Source organism: Macaca fascicularis, chromosome 1 (assembly GCF_037993035.2).
Source record: "Macaca fascicularis isolate 582-1 chromosome 1, T2T-MFA8v1.1".
Lineage (NCBI taxonomy): Eukaryota > Metazoa > Chordata > Mammalia > Primates > Cercopithecidae > Macaca > Macaca fascicularis.
Window position 1 is genome coordinate 62,998,793 of NC_088375.1, and position 19,395 is coordinate 63,018,187.

At 43.4% G+C, this 19,395-nt stretch overlaps 1 protein-coding gene across 6 annotated transcripts in view; it reads right to left on the bottom strand.

The window, feature by feature from the left end:
- Positions 1 to 19,395, bottom strand: part of DSTYK (dual serine/threonine and tyrosine protein kinase) — a 71,700-nt gene that overhangs the window by 18,420 nt on the left and 33,885 nt on the right. For all 6 annotated transcript variants that reach the window (XM_005540578.5, XM_005540576.5, XM_074034237.1 and 3 more), the window contains 5 exons: positions 7,515 to 8,184; positions 2,661 to 2,893; positions 1,857 to 1,940; positions 971 to 1,147; positions 213 to 342 (listed from right to left, as the gene is read on the bottom strand). In XM_005540578.5, the coding sequence (XP_005540635.1) occupies positions 213 to 342; positions 971 to 1,147; positions 1,857 to 1,940; positions 2,661 to 2,893; positions 7,515 to 8,184 (1,294 nt within the window). The remainder of the gene's footprint in view (positions 1 to 212; positions 343 to 970; positions 1,148 to 1,856; positions 1,941 to 2,660; positions 2,894 to 7,514; positions 8,185 to 19,395) is intronic.

Sequence of the window (19,395 nt, forward strand, 5' to 3'; positions counted from 1 at the left end):
AAGATTACAGGTGTGAGCCACCACACCTCGCCTGGTCATGTTATTTGAACTATATAAATAGCAGGACGAGACTTTAGGAATTCAAAAACATCAGTAAGGGTTTAGGCAGTTTTGCAAAGAAGCAGCTTTAGACACTGGGATTCTCTGACGTTGGACATAAGAATGTCAGGTATCCTGAACCATCCTCCAGTTTATTTGAAAACCAGACTCACGATGAAGCAAGACGTCCTGTAGAGAACGGCTTTCCAAAGAAAGGCGGGCCAGGCGGGGGGCATGATCTTTCCGAACCTTCAGCCATAGATCTTCAGTTTTCTCTAACCGGCCTGAGTGGCCAGCTTCTAGCTGGGAGGGAAACAGAAAAAGTACATATGACTTAAGTCCCTAGCTTCAACTTCCTCACCTGTTATACAGGGATAATGATATCTACCTCATATAGATAATTGTGAGAATTAAACAAGATACATGTAACGTGTTTAGCACAGAGACTGGCACAGAGTGAACTCAATAAATAATAACTTTTCCTCCTGGATGCATACTCACATCTATCCACTCTCTGCCTGGACACACCCACTCCCCCGCCAGCAGACAATCAGATGTCAAACATTTATGAAATAACATAGAAGATGGAAAGTCATCACCTTCTGTCATTTGTTCTTAGCTAAAATACTATATAAACATATAAAATTCCTACTCGTATTTTCTTGCCTCACTCAGTGAAATGGGGAGAAATTAACTGAGCTCACTCCATTCTCCCTAGAGTTAGGAAAATATCCACATGAAAAATTTATTGAAAAAACTTCCTATAACGTAATAGGCTAGAAAGAAAAAATACTGATGATTTATACACACACACACACACACACACACACACACATACATATACACACGAAGAACAGAGAGCAAAATATTCCCATCTGGATGAGGCTCTTCTCTGCTTGATGCAGTTATATCTCCTTTCCTACATACCAACCTGCCGCAAAGAGGCTGCAAAAGCCTCGTGCGAACTATTGAGCCGAGTCCGGAATTGGCTGCAAATGCTCTTGGCCAATTTGGAGGCGCTGAGGCTCTCAATGGCTTCCTGGGCCACCTTCCTCTTCCATTCCAGAGTGATGGCAGGTGGGCTCACCCATGTGATGCGCTGGATGATCTACCAGGATGAAGACAGCGAGATCACCGAAGAATGAGAGACAAGAACCACTACAAAGATCCAGTGTCCTTCCTTTTTTGGGTTACCCATTCAATAGGAGCAGGCTCATCAGATGGGAGCCATATGAAGTCTAAAGCGCCTTTCCAATTCCATCTACCTCAAAATCAGGTCCTAGCCCAAAGAAAGCATCAAAGAACACCAGGCCTAGTTTACATGCTCACAAACCCTCAATATATTACATTCAGTGCCAGGGAGTGCCTGATAATCTTTCTGAAGTCAGTAAATAACTCTACATAAGAGGCAGATCAAATTCCAGAACAGAAACCACATTCACAGCCTCCGGCAACAACAAAGCCTAGTTCTGAGAAAAGATTTAGGCTGGGAAAAAGAAATATGAAGAAGCTAGTGTGGTAGAGCCTTGCGGCTCCATGAAATATCATTTATCTTTTTTTTCTATTTTTCCATTGTTCACAAAGAATACCCAACATAAAAATCATTTAAACCCAAAACTTCTGAGAGTTCAAGGTAACAATGTTAATAATTATTTGAGAATAGGCATAAACCAGAATTCTCCCAGGCAGACAAACCAGAACAAATGGCCATCCTGCCTTAACAGAAGATCCTAGATATCTGTTTCCTATTGGGATCACTAGGATTCATTTGAGCCAACTAGGGGCTTAGAAATCTTGCTCTAAGTAATAATCCCTACCTGCTTGATTTGCTCCCACAGCATCCTTGTAACTGACGACCCTGAGTGAAACGTGACTTCAACATGATAGGCAGCATTTAAGATCTGAAAGAGACACCGCCAAAGAAAACATGCCCTCAGTACTGTGGCTATTTCAAAAATGCAATAAATGATATTTATTTCAAGAATACAGTCCAGACTCAGGGTTTCCAAATTTATCCCTCAATATATATGCAGAGTCAACTTAAGCTGATTATTTATTTTGTGACTAACTATCTAGCCCCTTCTACCTCATCTTTATATTCATCAACTTTTTTTTTTTTTTTTTTTTTTTTAAGACAGAGTTTCACTCTTGTCACCCAGGCTGGAGTGCAATGGCGTGATCTTGCTCAGCGAAACCTCCGCCTCCCAGGTTCAAGCAATCCTCCTGCCTCAGCTTCCCAAGTAGCTGGGATTACAGGCATGCACCGCCATGCTGGGCTAATTTTGTTTTTTTTAGTAGAGATGGGGTTTCTCCATGTTGGTCAGGTTGGTCTCGAACTCCCAACCTCAGGTGATCCACCCGCCTCAGCCTCCCAGAGTGCTGGAATCATAGGCATGAGTCACTGTGCCTGGCCTATATTCGTCAACTTAACTGCAATTTTACAGCTCACCAACATCTCCTACAGGCAGTGGTCATGTGACAGGAAAACAAAATAAAATTCAAACAAGATTCTCAAGAAGCTGAAAGGGAAATTCTTGCCTAACTTGAAGCGTGGGTTTGTGCAGATTGTTTCATGTGTTATCTATGACACGATGTCTTAAAAAAAATCATTCTTTTTCTACCTGTTTGAGATAATTACTGGTGATGTGAACTGAGACATCCTGAGACTTCTCCAGGCTCTGCAGACATCGTTCCAGGGTTCCAACGAAGCTCTCCCTCAGGTAATCCACTGAGCTGATCAGCTTATTAGCCACTGCCTGATTTAGTCGGGAGATGATGAGTTCCTGGATCTGTCGGATGCAGCATTTGATCTCTCTGGTGCCCACTGGTTCTCCATTCTCAGGGACAATGACATCTATGGAGGCAGAGAAATAAGCTAATGAGTTGTGAGGAAGAAGGGGCAGACACACCAAATAAACTCATCTCCCAAATTGGAATCATGGAACTACCATGATGATGATGGCTGCAAAAAGACATGATTCGTTGATGAAGTCTGACTCTCACAATGATCAGGGGTCACATAACCCTCAACTACTTAAGCCAGCTAAGATCCTGAGAAGAAGCAATTAAGGCCAGGTGCAGTGACTCATGCCTATAATTCCAGCACTTTGGGAGGCCGAGGCAGGAGGATTGCTTGAGCCCAGGAGTTCAAGATGAGCTTGGGTAACACAGTGAGACCTCATCTCTACAAAAAGTAAAAAGATGAGGCAGGCGGGAGGATGTCTTGAACCTAGGAGGTAGAGGCTACAATAAGCTGTGATTGTGCCACTGCACTCCAGCCTGGGTGATGGGAGTGAGACCCTGTCTCAAAAAAAAAAAAAAAAAAAAGAAGCAATTAAGTCTAGAATGAGACTGTTGGTTTTGTTAGCTTTTACGTCACATTTATAGGAAGGGAGGAACAACATTTATAAGTGCAAACTATTTGAAAGGCACTAAAATAAGGATTTTACACATGTAATCTAATTTCATCTTCACAATAACTTTGTTAGATGGTTATTATAGATCAAGAAACAGCCTCAAAGAGAGAACAAAGTAGACATGGGAAGGGGATAGTACAGTTAGTTAGGAAGTAATACAGTCAGCATTTGAACCCAGTGCTCATTCCAAATCCTATGATCTTTGCAAAATTTCACACTCCCTAGCATATTAATGAGAAAAATCCAAGAGTCAGGAATTTTATTCTATGTTTTGTTTTGTTGTTTTGAGACTGAGTTTAGCTTTATCGCCCAGGCTGGAGTGCAGTGGCACGATCTCGGCTCACTGCAACCTCCGCCTCCTGGGTTCAAGTGATTCTTGTGCCTTAGCCTCCCAAGTACCTGGGATTACAGATGCCCACCACCACGCCCGGCTAAGTTTTGTATTTTTAGTAGAGATGGGGGTTTCACCATGTTGGCCAGGCTGGTCTTGAACTCCTGACCTCAGGTGATCCGCTCACCTTGGCCTCCCAAAGTGCTGAGATAACAGGCGTGTGCCACTGCGCCCGGCCAGGAATTTTATTCTAATCAATTACTAGATAAATAAAAAGTAAAACTCAATTGTCCCCACCATGCTACACTATCTCTTAGGATGAGAACATCTATTAATATTGTAAATCAGAAGACAGAAGAGTTTAAGAGAAGTCAAACTACTTGTAAAAAAGATGTGCTCCTAAGAAGGCACTCTCATGTCTACGGGTGGAAATTTAAATTGGTGCCACTTCTTCAGAGGAAATTTGGCAACATCTATTAAAATGTTCAACCAACCAAGAAAAATCTACATATCCTTTGATCTAATTATTTTGCTTCTAGGAATTCTTTTTGTTGAAATACACCCTTACAAGTCCCAAGACGTATATGTACAATGTACAATGATGATTAATGCAGTACAGTTTGTATTAGCGAAAGAGAAAATAAAAAATAAAAAATAAACAAATAAGCCTGGCCAACATGGTGAAACCCTGTCTCTACTAAAAATACAAAAATTAGCCGAGTGTAGTGGCGCACACCTTTAGACCCAGCTACTAGGGAGGCTGAGGTGGGAGGATTCCTTGAATCCGGAGGCGGAGGTTGCAGTGAGACTAGATTAGGCCTCCGCACTCCAGCCTGGGCGACAGAACAAGACCTTCTATCAAAAAAAAAAAAAAAAAAAATTAAAAAACAAAAACAAACAGCTTAAATGTCCATCAATGAGAGAATAGTTCAATAAATTCAGGCATATCCATTAGAAGAAGACAAATTTGTATGAATATTTATAGAATGCCCTCTAAGACACATACTAAATGAAAAAGACAAGTGCAGAAGAACATATGGGGAACTGGGTGGCTGGGGGATGGTGTCTTTATAACTCTGAATTAAGTACCATACATATAGGTTTTATCTTCAAAATAAATTTTATAAAGTGTGAATATCAAGATACCTAGCACATATGCATTGTCTTTATTTAAAAACAAACAGTAATAGTAATCTGGCTCCATGCTGGGCATGATGGCTTATACCTGTAATCCTAGCACTTTGTGGGGGCTGAGGTGGGAGGATCGCTACAGGCCTGGGCAGTATAGCAAGACCTCGTCTCTACAGAAAAAAAAAAAAAATCTGGCTCCATAGGATATGTGCTAGCTTGCTTCTAAATCTTCTTATTGTTTCAAGGATACCCAGAAAGCACTTAGAACAAGGTAAGAACAATCGAATACTTTACTGTCTGCCCAACCTAGCTGTCCTGACCTCCCTTCATTCTGTGTAACATGATGCTGGCAGTGATGCTTTGGTGTCTTTAATCAAATATTAAGAAGACTTCCTAAGATTTCCACTGCAAGTAACACTTCTCAACAACTCCTCTCTGTAGTGGGGAATTCACCAAAGAGGTATCTCCATTCATTTTTAGAATGACTATAAGAAATCAGGCAACCTATGCTTGCTAAAGTCAACCATACTTCCTTTGTATTTATAAGTGTAACTTAAACTAGATACCATCATTCACACACTCATTGATTCTCCAAATATGTACTGTATAAAAGAGTCTGTGTTATTTGCTGCAAGGAATATGATGATGAATAAGACCCAGATCCTATCCTCCTTCAACTCTAGGATTTTAGGAAGTAGTCAGCAGTATATAAATAACTATAATAAAAGATAGAAAGTGAAATATGCCAGAAATAAGTTACAGATGGAATGCTATGGGATTTCAAATGACTGCAATTGTTATTAGCTGAGAAAATTAAAGCAGGGCTAGGTGTGGTGGCTCATGCCTATAATCCCAGCACCTTTTGGGAGGCTAAGGTGGGAGGATTGCTTGAGCCCAGGAGTTCAAGACCAACTTGGCCAACATGGTGAAACCCCTGTCTTTAAAAAAATATAAAAAATTAGCTGGTGTGGTGGCATGTGCCTGTAGTCCCAGGTATGCAGGGGGCTGAGGCAGGAGGATTGTTTAAGCCCAGGAGATTGAGGCTGCAGTGAGCCACGACTGCACTACTGCACTCCAGTCTGGATGGCAGAGCAAGAAGCTGTCCCAAAAATAAAAAATTAAAAAAAAAAGGAAGGAGAAAATTAAAGAAGACTTCATGAAAAATGGCATTTGGGAGACAGGCCCTGATGGGTAGGTAGGATCTGGAAGTTCACAGACAAATCAAAGACATTCCAGGTTTAAGGCAGGGTGTTATCAAAGAAAAAGTAAAGGGAGCGTACGGAGGACAGAAAGAAGTTAAGACCAATTGACATAGAAAATACAGGAAAGTGCACAGTGAGGAAATAAGACTGGAAAAGTTGGTAAGGGCTAGGCTTTGGGAGGTCTTTAATACTAGGTGCAGGAGTTAAACTTAGTCTGTAGAAATAGCGAGCCAGTAAAGGTGAACTGGAGAAAGAAGTCAGGGAGATCAGTCAGATAACAACAGTTCAGTTAGACTTAAGGAGACAGAATAGAAAAGCACAGGTAGGTATCGAATATGCAAGAAGATTAATCACAGCCAGGCGTGGTGGCTCACGACACCCAACACTTTGGGAGGCCAAGGTGGGCGGATTACGAGGTCAAGAGATCAAGACCGTCCTGGCCAACATGATGAAACCCTGTCTCTACTAAAATACCAAAAAAATTTAGCCAGGCATAGTGGTGCATGCCTGTAATCCCAGTTACTTGGGAGGCTGAGGCAGGGGAATTGCTTGAACCCAGGAGGTGGAGGTTGCAGTGAACCGAGATCGCACCGCTGCACTCCAGCCTGAGTGACAGAGCGAGACTGCGTCTCAAAAAAAAAAACCAAAAAAAACTGATGCTGGGTCCCATGTCAGAAATCCTGAGTAAGTCTGCAGTGATCTTTAGTGGTCTTGAGCATCTGTATTTTCGGAAAGCCTCCCAAGGGATTAGGATACCCACAACTGAGACTCTAAAGGGTAACCTGTAAACCATCATTTTAATCTTGCAAGGAGGTTTATACAGAAGTCAGTATACAAAATCAGCAGCATCTCAGACACCCAAAGACCTGACCAATCACTTTCACCCAATTTTGTTAGTAGCCATTTGTGAAGAATAGGACTATCAAAAGGCTAAAATCACAACTTTGGGAAATCCTCCTGATTTGGGCTTCAGAAGCAGCCTGAAAGGAAATGAGACCATGAGACAAAAAGAGCCAATAAAGAGGCATGAGCTATACTGCAGGAGCAAAGGTTAAAGCACAATTTACTAACATTCTCCAAGCAGCTCTTCTCCAGCTCCATTAGGAGTTGAGGGGGTACAGGCAGAAAGTGGAGATGAGGGAGCTATTAGGATGAATTTACCAAAAGTTGAGCTAATGTTCTTGGGAAGGAATGAGGGTGGAATCTTCCACGATGATCTTTGAGAGCAAGAGAGGCCACCTTGGCTAAATAGTGGGCTCCTGCTGGTAACAGTGGGGTGCATGAAGTTACCCTGAGATTCCTTCAACCTGAAGAATTAACGTTCTTAATTTCTGGCTAGAAAATGGTTAGAGACTCTTTGCATGCCAGCACCCCAGCAAGCTCTCTGGGACCTACCTTTAAACTCCATGTTAGCAGCATCATCCAGAAGTTCCTCCTTCATGGTATTAAGTGTCTCAACAATCATATCCTTCATTTCCTCCTGCTTTCGGTTGGCAATATTCATCAATGATTCGTACAACTCATTCTCCTTTTTTCGAGTATATTCCAGACGTTTGGGAGTGATCTGCAGGTCCCGCTGCATGTCAAATGCCTGGTTAATAAAGATGTCAAGGCAGTGGCAATGCACCAGGTTCAGGGCCTTGGCTGCGTCCACCAGGCGAGTCTGTAACACCTGGTGAGAAAATGTGCTCAAGTGTCTCAGCTTTTCACTCTGTTCTACCAACACGCTCTGAGCTTTAGTATCCTGGCCAGGAGTCCCGCAGTTCCAGTGACTGCTGCTCAGATAGCCCAGGTCAATTAGCTGGCGATAAAGCAGTGATCTTTCACTCTCCGTTCTCCTGGTTGAGGAGTCTGTTATCTCTGAGCCCAGTTTCGGCACTTTGAAAAAGAATACAGGAAAGGAGAAATACTTTCGGATTTCCTGAAGCTCTTGCTCATCCCTCTCAGAGAGTTCATCTTTGTGGAGTGCATAGGTTATCACAGGCAAGAAATCATTCACCAAGTCACCCAGAACATCCACTGTGGGTCGGAGGCCTTGGCATGGTGCTACCACAACGTCCACTTCCTGGAAGGGGAAGGGGGTCATATCAGCACCTTAGGTCAGAACCAATACTTGCCTCCCCAAAGTCTCACACTGAGACCAAAATCCTGATCTACAATGGAACAATACTTTGGTACCCCAGCCATTGATCCACCTCCTTCCTCGGTTACCAACACTCCCTGGTGCAGCCTATGAAGGCAGGCACTCATCTAGAGAGAGTGAAAAAACAAAGAAGTAGAAAGGATGGCAACCCCTTTCGTCATCAGATTAAAAAAAAATTTTGGTCTCTGCCTTCCTTTATTGCTTAGACATTCCCACCGATTCCCTCTGATGAAGAATTAAGACAAATAATGGAAGAAAAAGGAATTGCAATGGAATCTATGAGACTGGGAGCGAGTCGACCTGGCACACTCCTCCCCCTCTTGCTCTCCTCTGATGCCTCCATCTCTGCCATTCTGACCTGGCTAACTCCTAAGCATCCTTTAAGTCTCGATGTATATGTTATGACATATCCTTATAGAGCCTTTCCTATCACACAGTCCTAACCAAGCACACTTTACTTCCCTTTTCTTAAGGTTCAACATATTTATAATCCACTTATTTAAAGCTCTTCTTTCCCCTATCAGTCTGTAAACTCTTTGAGGGCAGGGACTGGGTCTATTTTGCTTACTATTGTAGCTCCAGTGCCTAGCATGGTAAGTCCTAAATACTGTTGAATCAATCAGTTAAGTAGGAAACTAAAAGCCAGGTTCACCAAACACTATTACTGTCCTATTCTGAGTCTGTAGGTATCCCAAAGTCTTAGCCACCTAAGTCTAAGTAATACCTTTAGGAATATGATCACTTGGTAAGGCAGAGACCAAGGTTTGCCTATCCAATATCTAGTCTCCATGTTATAGGGGAAGGCGATGTCCTTTACAGATAGGGGTATCCAATAAGTGGGTGGGGTTTCCAGGAAAGCCCTTTAGTGTACAGGGGGTGGATTCTACCAGGAAATATGCCCTTTGGCCTTGTCCTTTTTCCTGCTTGGAGCACAGATGTGACAGCTAGAATAGCAGTCATCACTCAGCAGCCCTAATGCAAACCTGAGGGTGGAAGCCAGCACTAAAGATGATGACACCAAAAGAAAGAGGGAGCCTAGGTCTCTGGTGATCACAGAACTGCCACCTCAGTTACCTAGCTTCAGACTTCTTTTATGTAAGGCAAAAAAACAAACACCCAAAAACTCTACCTTTAAGTTCCTGAGTTTTGTTTTTTTTGTTTGTTTTTTTTTGATGATCTGTTACACACAATTGAACCTAATCCTAACTGAAATACCCAAGTTGCTAAAGTGAGTTTCGAGAATGATCTTGAGGCCGGGCACAGTGGCTCACATCTGTAATCCCAGCCCTTTGGGAGGCCAAGGCAGGGGGATCGCTTGAGGTCAGGAGTTTGAGATCAGCCCTGCCAACATGGCAAAACCCCATCTCTACTAAAAATACAAAAATTAGCTGGGTGTGGTGGTAGGCACCTGTAGTCCCAGCTACTCCAGAGACTGAGGCAGGAGAACAGCTTGAACCCAGGAGGCGGAGGTTGCAGTGAGCTGAGATCACCCCACTGCACTCCAGCTTGGGCGACAAACCAAGACTCTGTCTCAATTAAAAAAAAAAAAAAAAGAATGATCTTTGAGGTTTAGAAACAAACCTTCCACAGGTCCTTTGCCTAGTCTGCACTTTCCACTTTGTGTTCTACTTCTTTCCCATGAAGGTTCCAAACACACAAGAGCGTATGTCCATCTACTGCATTTCAATCCATTGCATAGGTTGTTCCTCTGTGTCTCTGACATTGTCTAGTTTGCCTGGCATTCCAGGTGTAAACTGTTAACTAGGGACTCACACATATTAATATATTACCATTGTAGGTACATAGACTCCTGATGTCTTCAAGGGTCTGCAAACTCAGAATCAATCCTCAACAGAATTCTAGCATATTTTAGAGTTATAAAAGAACTCAACACAAATATGCTCAAGTTTGTGCCCTTAACAGTTATCAGATGTTGAATATTTACTTTATTTGAACTCTAAAAGATACACAATTTTGTTTCTTTCAGATGAATATACTGTTTTTATTTCTTACCCTATTTGAGCAGTAGGTTTATTGATTGAGTGATTGAGACGGAGTCTCAGTCTGTCGCCCATACTGGAGTGCATTGGCACGATCTCGGCTCACTGCAACCTCTGCCTCCTGGGTTCAAGCGATTCTCCTGCCTCAGCCTCCCAAGTAGCTGGGATTACAGGCACACACCACCATGCCGGGCTAATTTTTGTATTTTTAGTAGAGATGGGGTTTCACCATGTTGGCCAGGCTGGTCTTGAACTGCTGACCTCAACTGATCCACCTGCCTCAAACTCCCAAAGTGCTGGGATTACAGGTGTGAGCCACCACACCCAGCATGAGCAGTAGGTCTTTTTGATAAGTTTTTGTTTGTTTGTTTGTTTGTTTGAGACAAGGTCTCGTGCTGTTGCCCAGCCTGGAGTGCAGTGGTGCAATTAAGGTTCACTGCAGTCTCAACCTCCCAGGCGCAAGTGATCTGCCCATCTCAGCCTCCCGAGTAGCTGATACTACAGGTGTGAGCCACTACGCCCAGCTAATTTTCATTCTTTTTTGGCTATTTTTTTTTGGTAGAGATGGGGTTTTGCCATGTTGCCCAGGTTGATCTTGAACTTCTGAGCTCAAACGATCTGTGCCTCGACCTCCCAAACTGCTGAGATTACAAGTGTGAACCACTGTGCCCAGCCTTGTTTGAGTTTTTAAAATCTTCTTTATTCCCAACAAAGCACAAATATCTCACCTTCTTTTCTCACAAAGAACTGTGCTATATTCTCAGGCAGGTCACATAACTTTAATTTGCCTGGCCACTTTGAACTCCCTAAAGCTCAAAGTGCTTTTAGCATCTCACCATTTGTCATTTTAGCAAACACTACATAAGTCAATCTACTCTTCATCCAACCCAAGCCAAGAAGAAATCTGCTGTTTCATCTGTGTCTCAAGTTGCATGGAATGTTTTCTGGCTGGAAGACTAGTCTGATACTCATCTTGCTATTCAAAACAAACCCCTTTTCACTACCCTGAGTCACACATGCTACAGTATGAATCATTTCAGTGAGGCATATTCAAAAAGTTGGTAAGAAATTTTAAGGTTTAAAATAGAACATACAACTGCATAAATGACAACATTATAATCACATATAACAATGAGATAAAGACCAAAAAGAATCCCAAGAAAAGAAAACAGTTACATTAGGCTGGGTGTGGTGGCTCGCACTTGTAATTCTAGCACTTTGGGAGGCTGGGGCGGGCAGATCGTTTGAGGTCACGAGTTCAAGACTAGCCTGGCCAACATGGAGAGACCCCGTTTCTACTGAAAATACAAAAATTAGCTTGACATGGTGGTGCACACCTATAATTCCAGCTACTCTGGAGGCTGAGGCAAGAGAATTGCTTGAACCCAAGAGACAGAGGCTGCAGTGAACTGAGATCATACCATGCACTCCAGCTTGGGTGACAGAGTGAGACTCTGTCTCAAAAAAAAAAAAAACAAAGAAAAGAAAAAAAGAAAAGAAAACAGTTACATTAAAGCAAAGAATTATAGGTGGAAATGTTTTTTATATTACAAAGCTGCCCTAAATACATATTTTTTAAAAGACATAAATCAACCAATCAAACTTATGAAAGGAAAGCCTAAATATTCAAAACCAAAGTATTGTTTAGAAATTTCAGGAAGAATTTTGTTTGCTTGTTTTTTCTGACGGATTATCTTAAAATTCTAGAATAAATTTTCAGGTTTTCCTTAAAGGACCATTTTGTGTGCACGACAGAAACATCAGCCAAAGCTACCACGTCCATTTATAAGACCAATAGGGTTGGGTGTTTTTGTTTTGTTTTGTTTTTTTGAGATGGAGTTTCACTCGTCACCCAGGCTGGAGTACAGTGGTGCGATCTCGGCTCACTGCAACCTCTGTCTCCTGGGTTCAAGTGATTCTCCTGTCTCAGCCTCCTGAGTAGCTGGGATTACAGGCATGTGCTACCACACCCAGCTAATTTTTGTATTTTTTAGTAGATGGGTTTCGCCATGTTAGCCAGGCTGGTCTTAAACTCCTGACCTCAGGTGATCCACCCGCCCCAGCCTCCCAAAGTGCTGGGATCATAGGTGTGAGCCACTGCACCTGGCCCAATACTGTTTTTAAGAGACCAGTTGATTTTATTTGCTCGTAGGTGTAAATTCATTATCAAAGAAATGGATTTTGGAAGCCAGGCACAGTGGCTTGTGCCTGTAATCCCAGCACTCTTGGGAGGCTGAGGTGGGCAGATTGCTTGAGGCCAGGAGTTCGAGACCAGCTTGGCCAACATGGCCAAAACCAGTCTCTATTAAAAATACAAAAATTAGGCTGGGCACGGTGGCTCAGGTCTGTAATCCCAGCACTTTGGGAGGCTGAGGCAGGTGGATCACAATGTCAGGAGTTCAAGATTAGCCTGGCCAATATGGTGAAACCCTGTCTCTACTAAAAACACAAAAATTAGCCGGGCGTGGTGGCATAAGCCTATAGTCTCAGCTACTCAGGAGGCTGAGGCTGAGGCAGAAGAATCACTTGAACCCAGGAGGCAGAGGTTACAGTGAGCTGAGATCACACCATTGCACTCCAGCCTGGGTGACAGAGACTCTGTCTCAAAATAAATAAATAAATAAATAAATAGCTGGGCATGGTGGCACATGCCTGTAATCTCAGCTACTCGGGAGGCTGAGGAATGAGAATCACTTGAACCCAGGAGGCGGAGGTTGCAGTGAGCTGAGATCACGCCACTGCACTCTAGCCTGGGCAACAGAGTGAGACACTGTCTAAAATAATAATAATAATAATAAAAGATTTTGGGCTTTATTTTTTATTTTTAATTTTTCTTTTTTTTTTGAGACGGAGTTTCACTCTTGTTGCCCGGGCTGGAGTGCAATGGCACAATCTTGGCTCACCGCAACCTCCGCCTCCCAGGTTCAAGCGATTCTCCTGCCTCAGCCTCCCAAGTAGCTGGGATTACAGGCATGCGCCACCACGCTGGGCTAATTTTGTTGTTTTAGTAGAGATGGGGTTTCTCCATGTTGGTCAGGCTGGTCTGACCAACCTGAGGTGATCTGCTCACCTTGGCCTCCCAAAGTGCTGGGATTACAGGCATCAGCCACTGTGCCTGGCCATGGATTTCGGGCTTTCTAATGGTAGAGTATGGCCTGATATATTGGCGCCCAGAAAGAAGCTGCCCATTTCTAAATATACCTTGTACTAAACAACAATGGATAGAAAACAGGTATTATGCTCTCTCTCCTCCCTTCCCCAGTTGACTAACGTATGCAGGTGGTGTCACTGCTCTGAGTATCATGACAGTCAGAAGATAGGCAAAGAGCTGCTGGCAGAGACCCTGGCAGCAGTACAAATTAGGCTGGAATGTGATATGCGATTCTGCAATACTCACAGTGAAGGGATGACTCATGCCTGACGGTTATAAACAAAAAAGGAAGCCAACACTGTCTCCTGGAGACAGGGAGTGAAAAAATAAAAATTAATATAAAGAGGATGAGCCAGAGCTGTTATGGGTCTTAGTATGGCCACCTGAGAGGGAAGTCTGACCTCAGACTGTTTCATGGATGGCTATATCCCTTCTTAGCACCTAGAACAGTGTCTGGCACTTAGTAAGCATCCAATAAATAAACATGGAATGAATTAATGAAGAAATGATGCTCAAAGCCACTTTCAAAATATGTAAAATCTTCTATCTTTCAACTCTCATCCCACACATTTTATCCCACACATTTATCTGAAATCGTATTTGCCTCTACTCCAAGAATAAAGCAATGAGTAAGCATTTTGCTCCTAACTCAATCAAGTAAAAAGAATCTCAAGGAATCATGACAGTAACCCATAATTCCCATATTGAGTCACAGTGAATTCCTAAAGAGATCTCTCTTGTAGAATGCATTCTGCATAAATCCATGGAATTTACAGAAGCTGATCGGTTACCACCCATTTTCTTGGTAGGATTAAGAAATGCAATAGAGGCTGGGCGCCGTGGCTCATGCCTGTAATCCCAGCACTTTGGGAGGCCGAGGCAAGTGGATCACCTGAGGTCTGGAGTTCAAGACCAGCCTAACCAACATGGAGAAACCCGTCTCTACTAAAAATACAAAATTAGCTGGGGTGATGGCGCATGCCTGTAATCCCAGCTACTCGTGAGGCTGAGGCAGGAGAATCACTTGAACCCAGGAGGCAGAGGTTGTGGTAAGCCAAGATCATGCCATTGCACTCCAGCCTGGGCAACAAGAGCAAAACTCCATCTTAAAAAAAAAAAAAAAAAAAAAGGAAATGCAATAGAAAGGAGCTTGCTACTCTAACACCAGAATATACTTCTTTGGTTTTGTTTGGGGTATAAAGTGTAAAATGCCACTATTTTATTTTATTTTATTTATTTATTTATTTTATTTATTTTATTTTTTTTTTGAGACGGAGTCTGGCTCTGTCGCCCAGGCTGGAGTGCAGTGGCCGGAGTTCAGCTCACTGCAAGCTCCGCCTCCTGGGCTTACGCCATTCTCCTGCCTCAGCCTCCCAAGTAGCTGGGACTACAGGCGCCCGCCACGTCGCCCGGCTAGTTTTTTGTATTTTTTTTAGTAGAGACGGGGTTTCAACGTGTCAGCCAGGATGGTCTCGATCTCCTGACCTCGTGATCCGCCCATCTCGGCCTCCCAAAGTGCTGGGATTACAGGCTTGAGCCACCGCGCCCGGCCTACTTTATTTATTTTTAAATTTTTTGTAGAGACAAAGTCTCACTATGTTGCCCAGGCTGGTCTTAAAACTCCTGAGCTCAAGCAATCCTCCTGCCTTGGCATCCCAAAGTGCTAGGATTATAGGCATGTGCCACTGTGCCCAGCCAGTGACACTATTTTAAATGCCAAGAAGTAATCACTCAATCACTGGAGAAGGCTGACCCCTTCCTAAGAGTACTGACTCTTATAGGTGAAGAATCCCTACTCTGTAGCTCATGGCACATTACTAAAACTCTATTATAACAAAGGATGATTATACTAACTGCTAATTCAAACAGAAAACAGTGGCCTGGCACAGTGACTCACGCCTGTAACAGCAGCACTTTGTAAGGCTGAGGCTGGAGGACCCCCTTGAGCCCAGGAGTTCGAGACCACCCTGGGCAATATGGCGAGACTCCATCTCTACAAAAAAATAAAACAAATTAGCCGGGTATGGTGACAAACACCTATAGTCCCAGCTACTCGGAAGGCTAGGCAGGAAGATCCCTTGAGCCCAGGAAGTTGAGGTCACAGTGAGCCATGATCACGTTCCTGCACTCTAGCCTGAACAACAGAATGAGACACTATTTCTAAAATATAAACAAACATACAAATAAAAAACCCAGAAAACAGTTATGTACACAGGCTAAAGTTGGTAGGTAGCAGGTGTCTTTGCTTTCTCTAGAGTTCTGAAGCCTCAGGTTCACATCACATAGAAAAGTATGCAACTATATATTAATAACTGTCCTGCCCTTGCACACCCTTGACCTCTATCCTTGTCCCCATATTCTAGCTATCTTTACTTCCAGTTCTCCTCTCATGACATTCTCACTGGGCATTTGAAAGGTTTCTCCTGTTTGTTTTCACACAGGGCTGATTCTTTATCATTTCTAAATAGTTCCCTGAAACATCACTCTTAAGCCTGTAATCCCAGCACTTTGGGAGGCCAAGGCGGGTGAATCACTTAAGGTCAGGAGTTTGAGACCAGCCTGGCCAACATACTGAAACCTTATCTTTACTAAAAATACAAAAATTAACCAGGCACGGTGGCAGGCACCTGTAATCCCAGTTACTCAGGAGGCTGAGGCAGGAGAATCGCTTGAACCTAGGAGGCAGAGGTTGCAGTGAGCCGAGATCCTGCCACTGCACTCCAGCCTGGGTGACACCATCTCAAAAAAAAAAAAGAAAATAATATACCTTGACTCTTGGTGGTACATATACCTTCCAAGGGGGAGCTGCAACCAAACAGTTATAACATGTTTCTAGGTTACAACATGCCTCAAAGAAGCTGGGATCAATGTGAAGGCAAAACAGAGTTTTATCCCAGTAGTCAACATTAAATGGATACAAGCTCATCTCCCTACCTAGTAAAAGCATCAGTGTGTAACTCAGGCCAGATATAAGACTTAGAAAAAACATAATCACAATCATAGCCCTCAGAAGCCACAGAAAGCATGAGACCATCATGTTAAAAGTAGAAGAATATTTATAATTCCAAACACCCAAAGCAAAGGTTTTAGCTCTGATTCTCAGCTCATAAGCATGAAGACTTTAAGGATCTGAACTCTCTTCTCTCTATCTCAAATGACAATGGATTAGGTAATTGACAAGTTGATAAGAATATACTGAATGGTCTCTATGCATTCTACCTAATGGACAGTCAAACATCTAGGTATCTACTGATGTACACAAAAGTAGAAATCTGAATTTTATTCTTTTGCCACTTACTAGATTGAGAGAGACAAAATATTTTGTCTAGAATGGAGAAGCGGGAAAGAGAAAGGAGGGAAAACTTTACCTTTCAACTTTTGTATACTTCCGTATTATTAACCTTTTATAACAGCTTTCTGCTTTCATTTTATTACAAAAATAAGCCATAATGAATTATGAAGAATGTTCTCTCTAATAAGAGTAGAAGAATAACTATAAGTAAGTTGGAAGAAGAAGCCTTAAGTTTTGGGAGGAGTTCCAATGTGGATGATTGTCAGGGAAGGGATGGGTGACTGAGAGAGCAGGAAGTCTTCTCAAGGACACTGATTTATTCAAAGGGAGGAGGAAATGGGCTTACTATGTGCCAGACACTGTGGTAGGTGATTTCAACACATTCTCTCACGTTAGCCTCATACCAATTCTAAAAGATAGGAATTATAGGCCGGGCACAGTGACTCATGTTTGTAATCCCAGCACCTTGGGAGGCTTAGGCAGGCAGAATGCTTCAGCCCAGAAGTTCGAGACCAGCCTGGGCAACATGGCAAAACCCCATTTCTACAAAAAAATACAAAAATTAGCCAGGCATAGTAGCATGCGCCTGTAGTCCCAGGTACTGAGGGGCTGAGATGAGAGGATCACTTGAGCCTAGAAGGTTGAGGCTGCAGTGAGCCACCATCCTGCCACTGCAATTCAGCCTGGGCGACAAAGTGAGACACTGTCTCAGACAAAAAAAAAAAAAAAGATAGGAGGCCGGGCGCGGTGGCTCAAGCCTGTAATCCCAGCACTTTGGGAGGCCGAGACGGGCGGATCACGAGGTCAGGAGATCGAGACCATCCTGGCTAACACGGTGAAACCCCGTCTCTACTAAAAAATACAAAAAACTAGCCGGGCGAGGTGGCGGCGCCTGTAGTCCCAGCTACTCGGGAGGCTGAGGCAGGAGAATGGCGGGAACCCGGGAGGCAGAGCTTGCAGTGAGCTGAGATCCGGCCACTGCACTCCAGCCTGGGCGACAGAGCGAGACTCCGTCTCAAAAAAAAAAAAAAAAAAAAAAAGATAGGAATTATAGCCCCATCTTACAAATGAGGGAACAAAGTGACACAGCTAAGTGACAAAACCAGGATATAAATCCAGGTCCCCGTAGCTACAAAGACAATGTTTAAACACTCATGGAAGACCCACTCTGTGTCAAGCACTGTCTGATTTGGTGTAGTAGAATAAAAGATAGACTAGATGCTTTCAGGGGTCCTAACAATTCTAGCTAGGGTTCTGTATTAAGAAGTATATGCTGGTTACAAAGTAAAGGCTCCATTATCAAACAAGATAATATCCTCTATGGATTGGCTGAGACATCACGATAGCAATCAAAAAGAAAATATTGTTAATAGTCCTAACAGGCCGGGCGCGGTGGCTCACGCCTGTAATCCCAGCACTTTGGGAGGCCGAGACGGGCGGATCACGAGGTCAGGAGATCGAGACCATCCTGGCTAACACGGTGAAACCCCATCTCTACTAAAAAATACAAAAAACTAGCCGGGCGAGGTGGCGGGTGCCTATAGTCCCAGCTACTCGGGAGGCTGAGGCAGGAGAATGGCGTGAACCCGGGAGGCGGAGCTTGCAGTGAGCTGAGATCCGGCCACTGCACTCCAGCCTGGGTGACAGAGCGAGACTCCGTCTCAAAAAAAAAAAAAAAAAAAAAAATAGTCCTAACAACAGTTTCTGCCCGTTGACAATACTTTTCAATCTCTAAGTCTCTGAATTAGGGAAGATTCCCTACCCCATCCATCCTCTACTCAAAAGGAAACAAACAAATATGTGAGATAGTAAAAACAGAAAGGAAGCTATTCGGTGCAGGAAAGAGGTAGACAGAATCCTCGCAAAGGAAGAAGACAAAAGAAGAAGATTAAGACTGTGACTGCTGTCAGATTTTCGCCTCAAGAGCTAACCCTGGGCCGGGTGCGGTGGCTCAAGCCTGTAATCCCAGCACTTTGGGCGGCCAAGACAGGCGGATCACGAGGTCAGGAGATTGAGACCATCCTGGCTAACACAGTGAAATCCCGTCTCCACTAAAAAACACAAAAAACTAGCCAGGTGAGGTGGTGGGTGTCTGTAGTCCCAGCTACTCAGGAGGCTGAAGCAGGAGAATAGTGTAAACCCAGGAGGCGGAGCTTGCAGTGAGCTGAGATCCGGCCACGGCACTGCACTCCAGCCTGGGCGACAGAGCGAGACCCCATCTCAGAAAAAAAAAAGAGCCAACCCTGGAAGGCCAGAGATGAATCACTGACAGTGAACTGAGGAAATACAGCCTCAGCTTCAGGATGTTATTTTGTTTTGTTTTGTTTACTTTAAGTTCTGGGATACACGTGTAGAATGTGCAGGTTTGTTACAGAGGTATGGTTTGCTGCACCTATCAACCCATCATCTAGGTTTTAAGCCCCACATGCATTAGGTATTTGTCCTAATACTCTCCCTCCCCTTCCTCCAACCCCCCCAACAGGCCCCTGTGTCTGATGCTCCCCTACTTGGGTCCATGTGTTCTTATTGTTCAACTCCCACTTATGAGTGAGAACATGCAGTGTTTGGTTTTCTGTTCCTGTTTGCTCAGAATGATGGCTTCCAGCTTCATCCATGTCCCTGCAAAGGACACGAATTCATTCTTTTTTATGGCTACACAGGATGTTGTTATTTATTTGTTTATTTATTTT